Consider the following 20,229-nt stretch of genomic DNA (forward strand, 5'->3'; position numbering starts at 1 on the left):
ATTTTATCATCCCTAAACATTCCACCTATACTTTGGATAAATGAATTTCCATGGCGCATTTCTATACATATGTCTTTAATCGTCTAACCTGATGTCATGATATCCAGTATTATTTTTTGTACTATACATACACCACCACATAGAACTATTATGCAACAAAAGCTATAATACGACCATTTCGACAAAACCAACGATCATTCAATCTAATCTCTTATGGAGACAACGCTTGGTGTGTTTACAAACTTTCTGCAATTGACGATGCCGCGCGTTGTTGCTCTTTGGTAAAAAGTAACACATTGTCATGTTTCAAGTTTATTTATAATCAAGTTTACATGTCACAAAAGAACGGTAAGTACATGTGGCTTCATAAGAGTATGAAAAAAGACATATATATTAGATTTCTTTTCCCAGTGCTGAGTTACCAAATTCAGATAATTCGATTTTAGAACGGCGAATTTCAAATAAGAAAATGATCACTATGAAGGCATTAACAATATGTAATGTAAAAATTTGGATCGAATATCACTATTCAAGCTCAATATAAAAATATTAGTGTATCTTGAAATAGTGTTTTCATGTGTTTTGTAGAGTTAGCTAGGTCATCATAAAATTGGAATTCCTGATATTTGAGCTGAAGTAGTTCTCATGGGGTGCAGGAAGATGCTATGTGTACAATGCAATTTGAATTATCCTTCTGTCCTAGTTCCCGAGATATTGCATTTTGAATGGTACAAAATCAGGCCTATTTTCAAAATAGGCCTGATTTTGTACCTTTTAAAATGCAATATCTTGGGAACTAGGATAGCTAGAAGGATAATTCAAATTGCATTGTACTCAAAGCATCTTTCTGCATCCCATGCTTTGGCCTGATTTTCTGGGACAAAGTAATTTTGTCCCAGAAAATCAGGCCAAAATGTGCAGTCTCACTAATCGCCTACCAAACCCCAACAATGACTGTTTTACCTCAAATGCACAATTTTATATAAAAGATTATCATATGGTTGCATTATTCAACCTATTTTCTTTCAAATGTGTGATTTCCATGTAATTTTATCAAAGAGAAGTTACGTTTTTATCCTCTGCAAAATTACTAACCACAGCTATGAATACTCTCCTACTCACTAATAGCCGATTAATGCTGACCAAACCTGAACAAGGACGGATTTTGCTGAAATGCACAATTTTATATAAAAAATTAGCATATGGTTGCATTATTCGACCTATTTTCTCTAAAATGCATGAGTTTTCATGTAATATGATCAAAGAGAAGTTATGTTTTTATCCTCTGCAAAATTACGGACCACAGCTACAATTCGTCCAGCCCGTCATCTATGATCACTGGTGGTATGGATCAAACTTCACTTAAGTTTCTTACTATAGTGTTATTAGTGTAATAGATTGCATATAGTTGGATTATTTGAAGTATTTTCTTTAAAATGTGTGATTTTCATGTAATTTGATCAAAGAAGTTATGTTTTAGCCTCTGCAAAATGACCGACCACAGCTATGAATACCGTAACAGATTAGCATATGGTTGCATTATTTGAACTATTTTCTTTAAAATGTGTGATTCTCATGTAATTTGACCAAAGAGAAGTTACGTTTTTATCCTCTGCAAAATTACCAACCAGAGCTACGAATACCGTTAAATTACATGAAAATCACATATTTTAAAGAAAATAGTTGAAATAATTCAACTATATGCAATCTATTACGCTAATAACAATAGTAAGAAACTTAATAGAGTTTAGTTTGATCCATACCACCAGTGATCATAGATGGTGGGCTGGACGAATCGTAGCTGTGGTCGGTAATATTACAGAGGATAAAAACATAACTTCTCTTTGATCAAATTACATGAAAATCACACATTTTAAAGAAAATAGTTCAAATAATTCAATTAATAACATAATAGTAGATAAACTCAGAGAACACATTGAAGGGCATAATTTAATTCGTGATTCACAGCATGGTTTCTCCTAGGGTAAGTCATGTGTGACTAATCTTCTATCCTTTTACACTAAAGTATATAAGCGTCGCATCAGATAACAATGAAAATTACGATGTTATTTACCTTGACTTTAGCAAAGCGTTTGACAAGTTGTCTCACCAGAGACTACTAAATAAAATCAAAGCCCATGGCATAGGAGGAAAAGTGTTAGAATGGATTAGAGCTTCGATTAGTAACATAAAACAGTGGGTCACCATAAATGGAATAAAATCTAGGTGGGGCAATGTTACTAGCGGGGTCCCCCAGGGCTCGGTTTTGGGTCCCTTGTTCATTATGTACATAAATGACTTAGACAATAGGATAAATAGTGATGTTAGTAAGTTTGCGGACGACACTAAAATAGGACGCCTAATTAGGTCAGGAGACGACGCAGAGATTCTGCAGGATGATCTTAATAAATTGTTAATATGGTCGGAGAAATGGCAAATGAACTTCAATATCTCTAAGTGTAGCGTGTTAAACGTAGGGATACACAACCCCAAAAATAGATACATCTTAGATAACACGTTTTTAGAAAAATCTGAGTGTGAGAGGGACTTGGGAGTTCTGGTGAGTCCGGACCTTAAAACCAGGAAGCAGTGCATTAGAGCCAGAAATAAAGCTAACAGGGCATTAGGTTTCATTGCTAGGATGGTAACAAATAGAATTGCCGAGGTAATTATTAAACTCTATCTAGCGATAGTTAGACCCATCCTTGACTATGCGGTACAGTTTTGGTGTCCGTCCTACAGAATGAACATAAATTCACTAGAATCAATACTGAGAAGAATGACCAAAATGATACATGGACTTGGAAATTTGTCCGTTAATGAGAGGTCTCACTGTACATAGACGTAATATGTAGGTACGGGCGAATCCGCTCATGGCGCCACCACCGTGCATGTACTGTTTACAATGCTATCTTTTGCAGCCCGTTGGAATAAGTATGTCTCAGTTTGAATGCTTGTAGCATTCAGCGCATGCGCAGGTATTCAAATTATCTTGTGCAAGTGTATGCCCAGTTCTTCAAAAAAAAAAAAAAAATCACAAATTTAAATGCAAATTTGGTTATTAACCTTGGCAAAATAGTTTTCTGAGTAAAAATATAAAGGTAAGGCACCAAGAACAAAATATTTTGATGTAAGAATATTGCTTTTTAGCCTATTTTCTTCCGGAAATGAGCAGCTTAAGATCATTGGTAATCTGACAATTGAGCTTTATTCAACAATTCCAACAGCCTAACACAAACAGCTCCAACACCTGCTCAACCATTATAAACCCCTCAGGATTCCACCTCTCCTTCCTTGCTTAGAGCTGTCAACATGCATTCCAAATGTAACAGATGTACAAACTACTCCCACATGTCAAAATCAGCAAAACGTCAAATGAAACTCATTCAATACCATCAATAATTCATTGACTGAGAAAGATGTCTTACCCCTCATTGAAGATTTCAACCTTCAGTCTGCCCCAGTCTCACAAGTGTTATCTACTTTCAAACACACTCATGCAGTAATCATCAGCTCAAAAACACTGTTCCCTCATGAGTATACAAAAGTACACATACGAGTCTTCCAGGCCCCAAACACCAATGTAATTTGTATGCCAGAGACAAGCCACATGAATGGTATCTCCCTACTTTCCACCATCAGCTCAACATGAAAGGTCACACATGCATATTGATTGCAAATGATACTAATGCCCCCCTCCATCTCACATTTGGCACTAATATTTGTGATTTTTTTGGTATATCCCTCATGTATACAACTCATGGAGGACAAATTCCCCACTTCACAAGTGTGTACCACAACACCCAATATGCTAAAAGCACAGGAACCCATTCATGTATCACATCTCAACCCCATAGACTTCCCAGATGCACAAGCAGACTTTACTCTTTGCAACAACTTTAGACATACCATAGCATTGCCAGGTGAACCCCTTTGAGTAACACCCCTTATTCAGCACCATATACCCCTTCAGGAAAACACAAAACCATGTTACATTCCTGCATACAGATTACCACACAGTAAATGCACAATTGTAGATAACCTCATAACAGACATAAAACCTTCAATCTCTTAATGAAATTTCCCTCATTTTGTTGTTTATTCTAATCATTTTGTCTGTGATAGAGGAAAACTCTGTTCACAGAGAAATTATGGCACTATTATACTACGACTATCCCTCCGTTATGCTGTCCCCCAACCCCTTGTTACTGTCCTGTACCATTTCTCTGAATATTCGTTTCCTTTTTTTGCCGACCCTGTGGTGGGGGAAGAGAATGCTACCACCAAGTCTTTCCATTTGAGTCATAAAAGGCGACAAAAAACGGGATGGGGCTGGGATTAGGAGTCCTACTACCTGTAGCCCCAAAAGGGGACATTCCTAAAAAACAAAGGCATAAGAGGGTCTAGGAGTTTTCCAACCAATACCCTAAGGTTTGGGTCTTTTAATATGTGTGGATGCTGTACAGATGAGAGTAAAAGGGAAGAGATAGGCAGTATGTTTGTGAAAAGAAAGATGGATGTGCTGGCTTTGAGTGAAACTAAAATGAAAGGAAAGGGCAACTGTGAGTTTGGGAGTGTAGCTGGAAGGTACTCAGGAGTGAAGAGGAGACGAGGTAGAGAAGGCTTGGCTATACTAGTAAGTGATGAGATAAGTAAGCGGGTAGTGGAGTGGAAGGAGGTTTCATCAAGGTTGATGTGGATGAAGGTGAAGCTGGGAAGGGAGATGTGGGTTTTTGTAAGTGCGTATGGACCTGGTAGTGAGAAGAGCGTAGAGGAAAGGGAGTCTTTTTGGGTAGATATAAATGAGTGCATAGAGGGATTAGGGAGAAATGTCAATGTAGTTGTATTGGGAGACCTTAACCACTTCAATACGGGACTTAAATCTCGCGGGCAGCAGCCAATGCCAGCCGTACGACGTAACGAAATAATATTCGCATCATAAAATATAGTCGCCGCTTATATCGATCGTTCTCTCTTTCACCCGCGAATTTTGAAAACCACAGAGAATGGGATTAAGGGCGCATTTGGGAGAATGTAAAAACACAGGGGCGACTACAATAAATATAATCAAGACGCCGATATGGCAGCGTCGCGAATCCACTTGCTCCTCATGACGCCTACGTGTGCGGCACCGTATGGAAGGGGTTAATGCTAGGGTAGGAAATGAACCAATAGACAGAGTGATTGGGAAGTATGGAGTTCCAGGTAAAAATTGTAGTGGAGAACAGATGGTGGAGATGTGTCTTGAAAGAGTTGATGATAGCAAATACAGTGTTTAGGAAGAAAGTCGAGCATAAGTACACATGGGAGAGGGTGGTGGATGGAAGGGTGGCAGATAGAGCATTAATGGACTATATAGTGGTGACCAGGAGTATGGTAGGAAGAGTTAAGGATGTACATGTTCTAAAGGGAGAGAGTTGGGGAATATCAGATCATTTTCTGGTGGAAGGTAAATTGAGAGTGGAGAAAGAGGAAAAGGGCAGAAGGTAGAGAGATACTTAGAGTGAACTGCTTAAATGAGGAAAAAAGGAAGAGGAGTGGGAGGGAGTAAAGGATAGAGTAGAACTAGGAGTGGAGGAGGAATGGGATGGTTCAAGGAGGAAGTCATAAGGTGTGCAAAGATGGTGTGTGGAATAAGGAGGGTGGGAGGAAATAGAAGGAAAGGTAGTGAGTGGTGGGATGAGGAAGCAAAGAAATGTGTAGAAGAGAAGAAGCAGGCATTCATAGATTGACTGCAAATTAGGACGAGGGAATCGTGTGAGAGGTACAAGGTAAAGAAAAGAGAAGTAAAGAAAAGGGTAAAGGAGGCAAAGAGGAGAGCAGATGTGAAATGGGGTATAAGTATAACAGAAAATTTTGAAAGCAATAAAAAGATGTTTTGGAAGGAAATTAAAAGAGAAAGAGGAGGCGAATCAAATAGAGAAGAAAAGGTGAAAGGTGCAGATGGAGAGATGGTAATGGAAGAGAAGGCAGTGAGAGGAAGGTGGGCAGAGTATTTTAGGGAGTTGCTAAATGTGAAGGAGGATAGGGAGGGAAAGATAGTTGCAGTGGGAAATGGTAAGAAAATGAAACTGATGAATGAGGAAAATGGAGGAGAAATAGGGAAGGATGAAGTTAAAGCAGCTGTTAACTCTGGACAGGTAGCGTGGACAAACTCTCCCGCTACAGGTAGCGTGGTGTCATATTTGTTACTTTCACTTTGAGCGCTTATACCCAGTTACCATTACGCCCTTCTTTATTTATTTATTTTTAGTTTATTAATATAAAGACTACTTTCTACTGGTGAAGGGAAAAAAAACGCTGAATATAAAAATAACACTTTACCTACATGATTACGATTTTTTTTTTTTTTAATAGACATTTGGTCAAATAACAGACACTACACTTTAGAATACTAAAGTCCACTAAGAACAAGTATTTTCTTAAAAGTAGAAGAGTTCTTGAGTTGATTGACGTAAGAACATTGTTGATTGGAGCAAAACTGCAAAATCTGTAAAGAAAAGAAAAAACTTCATTTTTTTATACACAAAATCACTAAAAAAAATTTGGTGTGAAAGGAAGGCTATATCTATAGTAGTAATACTTATTAGATCTGGATGAAATTTTCCAGAAGTCATCTACAATGATCCTAGATGATGAAAAAACCTTAGAAAATTATATTTAGTGACTAAAAGCTAAAAACAAAGGCTTAGTTTTAATGTAACACTTACCGTGCGCAATTTACGTAAAAGAAAGACATATATAGAGTACTAATAATTGATGGATATGCATGAAAATTTGCAAAAGTAATCTACAATGGCCCTAGATGAGGGCAAACATGTTAAAAATTATATTTAGTAAGTATAAACTGGAAAAAAAAATTGTGAAACTTACCACGCGCGATGGTACTGGTCACAGACGTAGTTGACCTGTGAGTTACATGGCAGGCTTATGGCACTTCGCACACAGAAGCCAAGTTAGGGCGTCGTGCAGGTCGTCACAGACATTGTCTGCCTCAAAAGTCACTGTAGAAGGCTCTTCTTCATCACTACTCATGAAAAGAGCCTGCAAATACTCCTCCTCCATCAGGCTTCTCTTTGCCATGCTGAAATCTGATAATAGAAAAAAATTGAAAATTAGAAATTAGCCTCAAAATCAAATTTTCGCTGCCCTCCGATCCAATATGGCGATTGGTATGGGTAGCTACACCATTCACTGATATTTTCCGATAAACACAATAAAATGATTTCACTAAGTAATAATGCAGTAATGTAAAATGCAAAACTTTTGCAATTGCGTGACTTACCCGAGTAACGGTAGTGTGGTGTCAGATATGCACCATTTACAACTTTGGAGGACGATAGCGGGTGAAGGTGGTGGAGCAGAGGTGACACACATGTTGCTTCTACTGAGGCCGGTGAATGACTAACGGTCCCTGAAATACAAGCGAGATCATGCCAGGCGTCTATGCGCAGAAACCAAAAAAGCGTTTTGCGCAGCGTCCTGTCCAGGGTTAATATGATGAGAGCAGGTAAGGCACCTGGTCTGGATGGATGCTATGCAGAATATCTGAAGAAAGGAGGTACAGTTATGGTGGACTAGCTGGTGAGGTTATTTACTGTTTGTTCAAGAGAGGGTAGAGTGCCAGAGGACTGGAGGAGTGCCTGTATAGTTCCGCTTTACAAGGGAAAGGGGGACAAGTGTGAGTGTAGTAGTTTCAGAGGGATCAGCTTGTTGAGTGTAGTTGGGAAGGCCTATGAGAGAGGGTCTTGATTGAGAGGATTAGGAGAGGAACAGAGGGAGTAATTGGTGAGGAACAGTGTGGGTTTAGGACAGGTAGGGGTTGTGTAGATCAGATTTTTGTGGTAAGACAGATATGTGAAAAAGCTATAGGAAAAGGTGAGGATGTTTTTTTGTCTTTTATGGATCTGGAAAAGGGTTATGACAGGGTAGACAGGAAGGCACTGTGGGAGGTACTACAGATATATGGGATAGGAGGAAAGCTGTTAAGAGCAGTCAAGAGTTTTTATGAGAGTAGTAGAGCTTGTGTTAGGATTAAAAATGGAGAGAGTGAATGGTTTGAGGTAAAGGTGGGGCTTCGTCAGGGATGTGTTATGTCGCCCTGGCTGTTCAATCTTTACAGACTCACCAAAACCACCTACACCAGACAAGTTGCAATGGAAATGACCGGGGTTAATGTGTGGCATGGATGTACCAAGTGAGTACGCTTGGCTCCGAGTACCCAAACTCCGCTACCACCGCTGCCACCTCTCAGCAGATCATTATGCTCCAAGAGGCCATAGAATCTCTGAAGTCTCAGTGTGTCTCCCTTACAAATCATGTTGCAATTATTGAAACACATTGCATAAAGCTATGCAGCTCATACTGGGTTGCCCAATCTCTACTGGGGTTGACGGGACTGGACAGATGACAACATGGCATCTTGAACCTATTGTCACAGCTCTGGTTGGTAGTGTATTTGCTTTTAGGTGGGTTTTTTATAATTGATTTCTGCCAAGAAAAACATACATGATATTGATATATTGTAATTTACAAAATGAATATTTCATTTTCTATTGCTATATCGAGTATGCGTGCACTTGTAAAAAAATACTGTAAGAAGTTGTAAATCTGCTGGTGTGGCCTGGTACTGGGGGCTCATCTGGCAAATATTTTAGGAATTTGTTCAGGTTAGTTTTGAATTTGTCCACTGGGTAATGTGATGTTCCTCATATTTTTGGACAGTGCATTAAATATTTTAGGTCCATCATGTGCCAGATTGGACATCAACAGGGTCTTGCCTCATGCTGGGGCTTTGGATGATATACTTCTTCTGTTGCACATGCTTCCTGTTCTTTCATTGTGGGCTACAGGAGTCCTGAGACTGTAGGGGCAGACATTTTTTGCTCCCAGTACCTTCCAGACCAATGGCTCATGGTCCAAAAATTCTAGTACCAAGTGTACCCAAGGACACATATTGCTGAAGACTGTGATACCCATCATGAAGATATAGACACCTCTACATCATATCAACCTCCAATCCCAGATGAGAACCAACCAAAGCCTTTAAGTCAAGCACAACTGAATAACTTAACAAGGGATTTAGGGTTATCAAAAGAGTCTGCCCAGCTACTTGGTTCACACCTTGACGAAAACAATTTACTTGCATCAGGAACTACATATTTCTGGTATTGCAAAAGAGATGAAGAGTTTCATAAATTTTTCTCACTTCATGACAACTCTTCATTAGTATATTGCAGTGATATTGGAGGACTGGTTGAAGCCTTGGGTTTGATTTATAGTGGAATGAAGACTTTTCATTGACTTGTTTAGTCAATGTTTGAAAGCTGTTCTTTTAAACATTGGCAATAAGATTACATCTGTTCCTGTTTCACATTCAGTTCTGTTACTGAGAGTTATGAGAATATGAAAATCTTACTCAGTCCTCTGAAGTACAGTCACTATATTTGGAAGATTTGTGAAGATTTAAAGCAGCCCTGTGCAACCTGCGGCCCTCAAAGGCTTTCTTTGCGGCCCTTTCTCCTAAAGATAAATAGGCTATAGTGCGGCCCTCAGAGAGAGAGAAAGAGAGTGTGTTACCAACTAGAGCCCACTGAAAATTTGACTAAATTCATATTCTTGTGTACCAATTTCACCATATTTTTTTCTATTTCATTCACTATGGTACAGATTGTAATTATATTAGAACAGAAAATAACATATTAATTGAAATTTTGAATTATTAGATTGAGTGATCCTTGGCTGTCTGTCTACGAGTCTGACACCTATGATTCACGTACGGTAGTATGGTACGTGTGTTACTGCCTGTCAGTACTGCTGCCTCACTAGTCTCCGTTGTGACTTCATTTGTTGTGGTTGATTTGTGATTACCGGTGCTGTAAGTCTAACTCTAAGTAAGTTGTTTATGTTGCAGTTTTGTGGTTGACTTTAGACAATTTGCAAGCAAAACATTTTGTGTGGTTTGTGTTATTACGAGTGCAAGTGCAAGTACAGTAAGGAAAATACATTTGTTTCGGACAATTCTTATTTTTGTGATCCCAATTTAAATAAAATCGGTAATAAACTAATTATCTATCTTTATCGGTATAATCTCACGTAATATGTCTTCAATCATAGTAAATAACATGAAATATTAAGGTTATGTGGCCCTCCATACTAACAGAGTTGTGACTAGTGGCCCTCTGAAAAAAGGTTGCACACCCCTGATTTAAAGGTAAAAAAAAATGCCGTTTTATGTTTTCACAGTGTAATTTGATCTTATATTTCAGTTACCTCCTTTATCTAATATTTCATATTTATATTTCTTTTCGGGTGTCCCTAATATTAAGAATGCAAGGAGGTTACACTAAATACCCATGTTTCTCTATGGGATAGCCATGCAGATGACAAACACTATGAGCATAGTGAATGGTCATCTAGAGAAACTCTCCAACCTGGCTCATACAATGTGGTTATTGATCCACTGGTCAACCCTCATCAGATTTTGTTGCCACTTCTTCATATAAAACTTGAATTGATGAAGAATTTTGTCAAGGCAATCAACAAAGGAAGTCCAGCATTTGCCTACATAAGGCAGACATTTCCACTAGTCGTTGATGCAAAATTGAATGCAAGTATTTTCAGTGGCCCTCAGATTAGAAGCCTAATGAAGGATGAACAGTTTGATAGAGTAATGAGTGAAACAGAGTAGAATGCATGACAAGCCTTCAAATCAGTTGTGAACAATTTCATTGGAAACAAAAGAAGTTCAGAATACATGTTCATTGATCAAGAACTGATGCAGAGTTTGGCTCTGGGAGCATGTATGTCAGTAAAAATGCATTTTCTAAGATTGCATCTGGATTATTTTCTGATAACTGTGGAGACTACAGCGAAGAACAAGGTGAAAGATTCCACCAAGACATTCACACTATGAAAGAAAGGCATCAGGGACGAGGGAAAATAAACATGTTAGCAGATTACTATTAGTGTCTGAAACATAACTTGCCTGGTGAAAAATACAAGAGAAAATAATTGAAAAAGTCTTTTCTTCCACATTGATGTATATTCCTGTATACTCTCAATGTTAATAAAAACATATTATAAGTCATTATTAACCTTATCTTATAACTTTGATACTCATTATAAAAAATAAACATTTTGAATGAAAACAATGTTTAATAATGTTCAGCGTAATTCGATAATCTAATCTGATTGACCAAAACCATTATCATTTTTAATTCAGCATAACCAGATTACTTAAATAATTAAAAAAAAAAAACATAAAAAATTCAAAATACAGTCCTGTGTAATTTATGTGTGTATAAGAGATGCAAAGATTGTCAAATGTGCATTTTTAGAGAGGTAAGTCATTCAAAGTTATTTGGAGTGAAATATTTGAGAAACTGGCATAGGCATTGGTTCTACGAATGAGAGTTCCTCATTCTAAATAGAGTAGGGCTTCCTTTAGCTCCTTTTATGTGATAGGTGGGAATATCTCTAAACAGTAATGTTGGACTTGCATGTAATCACTTATTACAGGATGAATGAATGCAAAAGTTGGACTTCAAGCATTCCATTGACTAGCGTAACCCTACCTTAAGGAGAGCATGTAACTAGCAATTGCTCCCTATTACTAGCTAGTGGCAGAAACAGTTCCACATATGCATGAGATAGTCCTGCAATTCTTTCTAAAGATATCTGTGGGTGGGCCTGAGAATTAGTACCAGCTTTTGTAATTCTATAGGTATCCTGTGAGGAAAGCTAGGGCAACAATTGAATTGATCCATTCATCTTTCTCTGATTATCTTCTTTATTATTTAAATTATCATACTTGTGAGTGGTATTGGATCCTGTTATTTGGACCATATTTGCCAGTGGAGATCATGTAACTAGCAATTGTTCCCTATTACTAGCTAGTGGCAGAAACAGTTCCACATATGCATGAGATAGTCCTGCAATTCTTTCTAAAGATATCTGTGGGTGGGCCTGAGAATTAGTACCAGCCTTTGTAATTCTATAGGTATCGTGTGAGGAAAGCTAGGGCAACAATTGAATTGATCCATTCGTCTTTCTCTGATTATCTTCTTTATTATTTAAATTATCATACTTGTGAGTGGTATTGGATCCTGTTATTTGGACCATATTTGCCAGTGACCATTTTCTTATATTTTGCCATCGTTTCACGTGGTACTCAGTTTTGTTCATAGATTTCTGTAACTTGTGTAATTAGAATTTATATTACTATACAGGGTGCATACTGTAATTGTTTAGAGTTTTAGGGTAAAAAAAGTCAATTTATTTGAAAATGCATTTATTGCTAAAAAGAAAACAGACTGTATCAGCATGTTTCTGGTGTCTCGTTACTCGATGAATCTTCCCTTGGCATCAATGATGTCCATAACATGCCCTCAAAACCTGGCACAGGCCTTCTTCATGACCTCCTTGGAGAGATTGGTGAAGACAACCTTGATCCAACTGATCAGATCATCCTTAGTCTGCATGGGGTGCAGGTAGTATCTCATTCAACTGCACCCCATACAAAATAGTCCATAGGGTTGGTCAGGTGAGTTATAGGGCCACACACTAGGGGTAACAAAGTCAAAGAAATTGTTGGAGAGCCATTTCTGAGATTTTTTAAAGGTGTCATGTGGTGCTGAGTCCTGTTGCCACACGTAGGGTCTACTAGCAACTACTTCTTCAATCCACAGCATCACATGGGTCTGTAGGACATCAATGTACACTTCATTGCTCACCCTGGGGAAAGAAGAATGGGGGGCATGACATGGCCCTTGCTGCAGACCACCCCAGACACCATGACAGTTGCAGGAAACTTGGTTTTCATGACTCTTGGCACATCCTTGGGGGACACAGCCAACCACCTGTTCTGAGAGTTGTGGGTCTGGTCTTGGTAGAAATTCTTTTCATCTGAAAAAAACCAGAGCATGTTGTTCTCTAGAGGGTGCTTCAGTTTGTTGAGCATCTTCTTGTTCTTCTTAAAGCAGCTCTACATCTATGTGGAGAGGAGTTGACCCATATGCATCTTGTATGACTTGTATCTGATATCTTCATGCAAACACTTCCTTACAGTGTCCTCAGACACTTGCAGCTCTCTGGCAATGGACCTCATGGACCAGCTTGGGTCTTCATCAACCATGGCTTGCAAATTAAGTGACAAATTCACCATCCCTGATGGTGTCTAATTGTTAAGAATGATGTTTCCTCTCAGCATCACCTTCGTAATCATAGAAGAAATCAACTCCCTCCTGACGGTCCTGACAAGCTATTCAGTCACTTTTAGCAATTCAGATATCTTGCTGCTGCTGTGTCTGCCAGAGATTAACACAAGCACCACATGCATTTTCCATAGATGAGGAAATGTAAAGCTTTCCATGGATGCAAGGTGTTCCTGGGACACAGTCTCAACATATACTGATTGGTTTCTTTTGTTTTCAATTATATGGTTACCTGCTTCTGTCCACACCTAGTCCCTGAAACAATGAAACAATAACCATATGCACCCTGTATATACTTTTCCCATGACCAGTAATATAAATATTGCAGTTGGCACTGCTTTGTATTTTATTGAAGCAATAATTTGTACTTCCAGGCATTAAAGCTCTTGCTGCCATGGCAGAGGTCATCAATCTCTCTGATGATGATGATGAGGTAAGAGCTGTAGATGTACTCATAATTTGGGATATCTGCATTTCATTTTTTTTACAAATAAGTACTCAACTGTGTCTTCATATATTAGTATGCATCCATGTCTTTTGAAGTATTGAAGTATTATTGTATCTCTTGACAAAGCAGGAGTATGCATATAAAACAGGAATTCATCTATAGAAGGAAGGGTAGTGAGTGGTGGGATGAGGAAGCAAAGAAGGGTGTAGAAAAGAAGAAGCAGGGTTTTATAGATTGGCTACAAATTAGGATGAGGGAATTGTATGAGAGGTACAAAGTAAAGAGAAAGGAAGTTAAGTTTAAGATAAAGGAAGCAAAGAGGAGAGCAGATGTGAAATGGGGTAAGAGTATGACAGAATTTTTTTTAAAATAATAAGAAGATGTTTTGGAAAGAAATTAAAAGAGAAAGAGGGGGTGAATCAAGTAGAGAAGAAAAAGTAAAAGGTGCAGATGGAGAGATGATAATGGAAGAGAAGGCAGTGAGAGGAAGGTGGGCAGAGTATTTTAGGGAGTTGCTAAATGTGAAGGAGGATAGGGAGGGAAAGGTAGTTACAGTGGGAATTGCTAAGAAAATGAGAGTGATGAGTGAGAAAAATGGAGGAGAAATAGGGAAGGATGAAGTGAAAGCAGCTGTTAAGATGATGAGAGCAGGTAAGGCACCTGGGTTGGATGGGTGCCATGTAGAATGTCTGAAAAAAGGAGGTACAGTTATGGTGGACTGGCTGGTGAGGTTATTTAATGTTTGTTTAAGAGAGGGCAGAGTGCCGGAGGACTGGAGGAGTTCCAGTATCATTCCGCTTTACAAGGGAAAGGGGGACAAGTGTGAGTTTAGTAGTTTCAGAGGTATCAGCTTGTTAAGTGTAGTTGGGAAGGCTTATGGGAGGATCTTGATTGAGAGGATTAGGAGAGGAACAGAGTGGTTTTAGGACAGGTAGGGGTTGTGCGGACCAGATTTTTGTGGTAAGACAGATATGTGAGAAAGCTATATGAAAAGGTGAGGATGTTTTTTGGGCTTTTATTGATTTGGAAAAGGCTTATGACAGGGTAGACAGGAAGACACTGTGGGAGGTACTGCAGATATATGGGATATGAGAAAAACTGTTACGAGCAATTAAGTTTTATGAGAGTAGTAGAGCTTGTGTTAGGATTAGAAATGGAGAGAGTGAATGGTTTGAGGTAAAGGTGGGACTTTGTCAGTGATGTGTTATGTCGCCCTGGCTGTTCAATCTATACATGGATGGGGTGTTGCAAGAGGTGAATGCAAGGGTCGTGGGTCAGGGGTTGGAGATGGTTAAAGAAAATGGAGAAAAGTGGGAAATAAGCCAGTTGTTGTTTGCTGACAACACTGCACTTGTTGCAGGATCAGAGGATGGATTGAGGAAGTTAGTGACAGAGTGTGAGAAGGTGTGTGAAAGAAGGAAGCTGAAGATAAATGTGGGCAAAAGTAAGGTGATGAGATGTACAAGGGGAGAGAGTGACAGCATGCTGGAAGTGAGCATTAAGGGAGAGAGACTGGAGGAAGTGGATAGTTTTAGATACTTGGGTGCAAATGTGACAGGAAAGGGAGGAGTGGGGGTGGAGGTAGAATGTAGATTGAGAGAAGCGAGTATATGCCTTGATGGATTAAAAAGTGTAATGAGAAATAGACATCTGGGAATGGATTCTAGGAGGAGGTTATATGAAGGAGTGATTGTGCCGACAGCACTGTACGGGACAGAAACATGGAACATAAGAGAAGAGTTTGAATGTTTTTGAGAGTAAATGTTTGAGAAATATGATAAGGGTTACTAGGCTGGATAGAGTGAGAAATGAGGAGGTGAGGAGGAGAACAGGGGTGGAAAGGGAGTTGGGAGATAGGTTGATGAAAGAGTATTAGGATGAAACACAATGGCAAAAGCCGACAAGACTGTGAGAATCAACACCGTGTGAGATTGAAACCTTTATTGGTACGACATTTCGCTTGTTACAGCTTTTTCAAGTACAGACATATGGCAAACACTCAGAGTACATATAGGCCGACGGGGAAGGAACTGGGAGATGTTATCAGGGAGGAGTGGGTGGTAGGTGGAGGGGTGGAGGGGGGTGTGTGTGAGAAGGGGACGGGTGGGACTTGGTGGAGATAAAGGAGGACATTTCGGACAGTTTGTTGAAGTGGACTATACAAATGTTTGAAATGTACCCCTTAGTCCACTTCAGCAAACTGTCTGAAATGCCCTTCTTTATCTCCACCAAGTCCCACCCGTCATCCATCTGTTACCCGCATTATACAAATGTATGAAATGTCCCCCTTAGTCCACTTCAACAAACTGTCCGAAATGTCCTCCTTTATCTCCACCAAGTCCCACCCGTCCCCTTCTCACACCCCCCCCCCTCTGCCCCTCCACCTACCACCCACTCCTCCCTGATAACCTCTCCCAGTTCCTTCCCCGTCGGCCTATGTGTACTCAGAGTGTTTGCCATATGTCTGTACTTGAAAAAGCTGTAACAAGCAAAACGTCGTACCAATAAAGGTTTCGATCTCACACGGTGTTGATTCTCACAGTATTAGGATGGTTAGGACACATGGAAAGAATGAGTGAAAAAAGAGTAAAAGAGGTGGGGAAGGCAGAGGTGGAAGGACTGAATATGAGGGGGCGTCCTAGGATGAGATGGATGGATGGGGTAAAAGGGGCATTACAAAAGAGAGGAATGTCTGTTGAGGAAGGATGGGAGAGGACAGAAGATAGGGGTGAATGGAGAAAGGTTGTGTATGGGTGATGCTGTGATACATAAAGGGGAGTAGGTGGGGGATGGGGGTGAGGAAGTATGTATGAGAAATGATTTGACGCAGCCAAGGGATTTCTCCCCGTTTTCTCCTTTTCTGCATGAGGGGATGAAGAGGGGGGGTCACTGATTTAATGAAGCGGCCTTGCTATGAATGTGCTGTGTCTTGTGACACTGCCTCTGACCCAGGGCAGTGGACAGGATGCAGGGATGACCCGTCATCCAGGAGGTGCCAAGATGAGAGGGAGGGAGAAGGGTGGAGGGGAGTGGAATATGTAGGGGATGGAATGGAATGGGTGGGAGTGGTTTCTATGCCTTTTTCTTTTTAGCTACCCACTGTGTAAGGGGGACAAGAGCCTTTGGTATATGTATGTATGTAGTTCTTCTTTGCATTCTTTTAGAATCCAATTTGCAATTCCATCCAGGCCATGCAATTTCCTAACATCAAGGTTTGTTAAATGTTCCATTATTTCTTTTTGTGTTATTATTTTGCTCATGGGGGGGGGGAGATTGCACTTCACTTCCTTCGGCCCAATATTGTACCTTCTCTCTAGTGAAAACCGACTTGAAGTGATTATTCGTGACTTCGGCCATTTCTAGATCTTATGTGTATTCTGTATTTCCTTGGTGTAGTTTCACCATTTCCTGTTTATTTTTAAGTTTACCATTCACATATCTATAGAATAGTTTGGGTTGCTCTTTGCATTTTTCTGTAATGTCTTTTTCTTTGTTCTTTTTTTCCTCTCTTCACATTTTTACATACTCATTTCTATAGTTTATATATATTTGCCTTTTTTTTTATCATCTTTTCTCCATTCTTTCCAAGTTCTGTCTCTTCTATCTCTTGCCTCACTGCATCCTCTGTTTGAACCAACATTTAATGTACACTCTCTTGTTTCTGTCTTGATACATGCCTATTCACTCCTTCATTGTAATTATCCATCAAGATCTCCCATTTCTCTTCCCTTTTTATCTCTTCCATGTAGAATTTTTCCCAATTTGCATTCTGAAAGAATTTAATTAATTTTCTTCCATTACTTTTCATTTCCCTCTATATATATTTATTCCTATAGTTCAGTCTCTATAAGTATATGGTCACTCTTTCCAAGTGGTGTCTTTTATTCAATTTTATCCGCAATTTCAGGTTCTGTTGTAATTATTAAATCCAGTCTTGATGATTCCTCATTACTTCTGTATCTGGTGTTTTCATTGACCCACTGTGTTATTGTATATTCCATGGTCATGTCCAGTAATACATTACCCCACAAGTCTTCTCCGCCTTTCACTGTCATGTCCTCCCAACAAATTTCTTTGCTGTTAAAGTCCCCCATAATTACCAGGATAACTCCACCCATTAGTATCTCATTTAATGAATGCCTTGTGTCATCTAACATTTTCATATGCTCATTCTCTTTCTAAGAGCTCGTTTTGGGGGGCACATAAACCACCACAAACTTTTTACTTTTTATGTCCTTGTCTTCTACTTTTATCATGATCAGTTCTACGTTGCTTTTACCCTCCATAATATTTGCCACATTCAATTTTTTTTTTTTGCCACGAACATGATTCTTCCTGTTTCTAATTTCTGTTTTTAATCCAGTTATTGTATAACCCTTCTTCAACATTAATGGGTGGTAATGAACCCCTTAATTTCATCTCCACAGTTCCTATTATGTCTGGTTTTTCTTCTAACAAGTAATCAGTTTATTCAGTCCCAAAATTAATCCATCAATGTTAGTATAGGCCACTTATGATTTTTTTCTTTCTTCATCTTTTTTTCTTATCCTGCAACAAATAGTGTTGTCAGCGAACAACAACTGGCTTATTTCCCACTTTTCTCCATTTTCTTTAACCATCTCCAACCCCTGACCCACCACCCTTGCATTCACCTCTCGCAACACCCCATCCATGTATAGATTGAATAGCCAGGGCGACATAACACATCCATAACTAAGTCCCACCTTTACCTCAAACCATCCACTCTCTCCATTTCTAATCCTAACACAAGCTCTACTACTCTCATAAAACTCTTGACTGCTTGTAACAGCTTTCCTCCTATGGCATATATCTGCAGTATCTCCTACAGTGCCTTCCTGTCTACCCTGTCATAATCCTTTTCCAAATCCATAAGAGCCCAAAAAACATCCTTACCTTTTCCTATAGCTTTCTCACATATCTGTCTTACCACATGGAATTCTTTGAGGTTTTGTGAAAATTTGGGGTTCTCTGTGACTTATTTAATTTCCTCCATATCAACACTTGTTTGATCCTATTGTTGCTACATTTTTCAGATCATCATTGAAAATGAAAAAAGAAAAGAAAGACGTAGTGGAGCACCCAAAGTGTTTAGGTGTCTCAATCCGGATTGTAGAGCAGAAAAGGACTTAGAAAAGGCTTCTGAAGTTGTAAGGAGATATTATGGTGTTCTATTATATCCAAGGTAATAAAATATGCTTGCCATGAATATTTAGAAATACTGAACTGACCTAGTTCAGATTTTGAAGAATCAGATTGTTAAATAGATTTTAATTTTTGTCCCTGAGCTTGAAATATTGAATATTATTAAATATATGTGTTATACATAATTGTAATTCCATCAGTAGTATGATTTAGTAATTCTCAACTTTTATCTTAGGAAAACTAAAGTCTGTGCACCATGTGCATTGGCTGCAAAAGATCAACAGTGTTCTTTTGTAGAGACTCTTAGGTTAGGGAAAACATTACTAGCAGAAAGATTACCTGCTCCCAAAGATACTGTTGTTCTTACTGAGTCAGAGTCAGATCCTAGTGATGGTAAGGATGCATTTATGTCACTGTTTTGCCATATCTTTATAATTCATTCACAAACATAAATGGTTAAACAGTGCAAGCCCAAATAGTAGAATTCTTAGGTGTGGAAAGCTCTATATTGTGAACACAAAAGAATACAACACCCTATTGTGATTAAAGTCGCAAAAAGGAGCAGATTCCACGTAATGGTGGCAAGTGGCTTGTTAGATCTCATATGGCTCTCATCTTGCCATGCTCCTTGTTTGAACATTTATTCTCTTGTTATTGAATTGTACTGTTCTGTTTTGATCTACTTCAGTCTTTCCTTATAAAAGAATCAGAGAAAACTTGTTTTCATTGGGCACTCACAAAGGATATAGCAGAAAATTTCACAAAATGCATATGGGGGAGGAAGTCAACAACAAAATATACAGTGTTGGACATAAGATTGGTTCACCAGGGCCAGTGGACCAATGCAATGTCACAAATGGAAACACCCTTAAGGGGGTAAAAAATTTTCACCATTTGAATGTGCCACCTACTATTGTAGCATTGTGGGTGGAACTAATTTTCCTACCAGAAACCAACATACTCAGTTGTTGTCTTGCCACCGTGGAGGGAGGATTTATGCTGCCAGTGCCCTGTGTGTCTCTGCCTCTCAACCTCCACTGCCACCTCTTCTAACGCCCCCCAGTGTTGTGAATATGGTCTATAGTAAGGATTTATCACAGGAAACCATTGTCTGGATCATAGCCCTAAAGAAATTTGGTTGTACAACGAAGGAAATAGCCTCTGTTTAAGGGTGAGAAGTGATTTCTTGACAGGTTGGTGATTCATGTACTCAAGCGCTGCCATCCTGTGATTCACAATTCAGATTGACACCTCGCCAAACAGTTCACGATTACTTTCCTTGATTTTCCTTGCAGTCATTCATGAATTAGACTCAAACTGAAGTTTTACAATAATCTGGGCCCTTTTACTGATCTTCAGTGCCTTTCAAGGCCTCATTTTTTTGAGTGGGAGTAGAGAGGCCAC

General features: G+C 39.1%; 1 protein-coding gene across 4 annotated transcripts in view; it reads left to right on the forward strand.

Annotated features, from left to right (window-relative positions):
- The first annotated feature begins 224 nt into the window (after positions 1-224).
- The window catches only part of LOC143038110 (histone-lysine N-methyltransferase eggless-like), a 230,375-nt gene continuing 210,370 nt past the window's right edge, over positions 225-20,229 (forward strand). For 2 of the 4 annotated variants that reach the window (XM_076207097.1, XM_076207101.1), the window contains exons 1-4: positions 225-348; positions 13,589-13,647; positions 18,717-18,865; positions 19,061-19,218. In XM_076207097.1, coding sequence (XP_076063212.1) covers positions 333-348; positions 13,589-13,647; positions 18,717-18,865; positions 19,061-19,218 — 382 coding nt within the window. In that variant the 5' untranslated portion in view covers positions 225-332. Of the gene's footprint in view, positions 349-9,725; positions 9,789-9,872; positions 9,894-13,588; positions 13,648-18,716; positions 18,866-19,060; positions 19,219-20,229 lie in introns of those variants that run through there. The other 2 variants (XM_076207099.1, XM_076207100.1) reach the window with 2 other exon arrangements.

This window comes from Oratosquilla oratoria, chromosome 23, assembly GCF_046742065.1.
Source record: "Oratosquilla oratoria isolate Oo_2021 chromosome 23, ASM4674206v1, whole genome shotgun sequence".
Classification (NCBI taxonomy): domain Eukaryota; kingdom Metazoa; phylum Arthropoda; class Malacostraca; order Stomatopoda; family Squillidae; genus Oratosquilla; species Oratosquilla oratoria.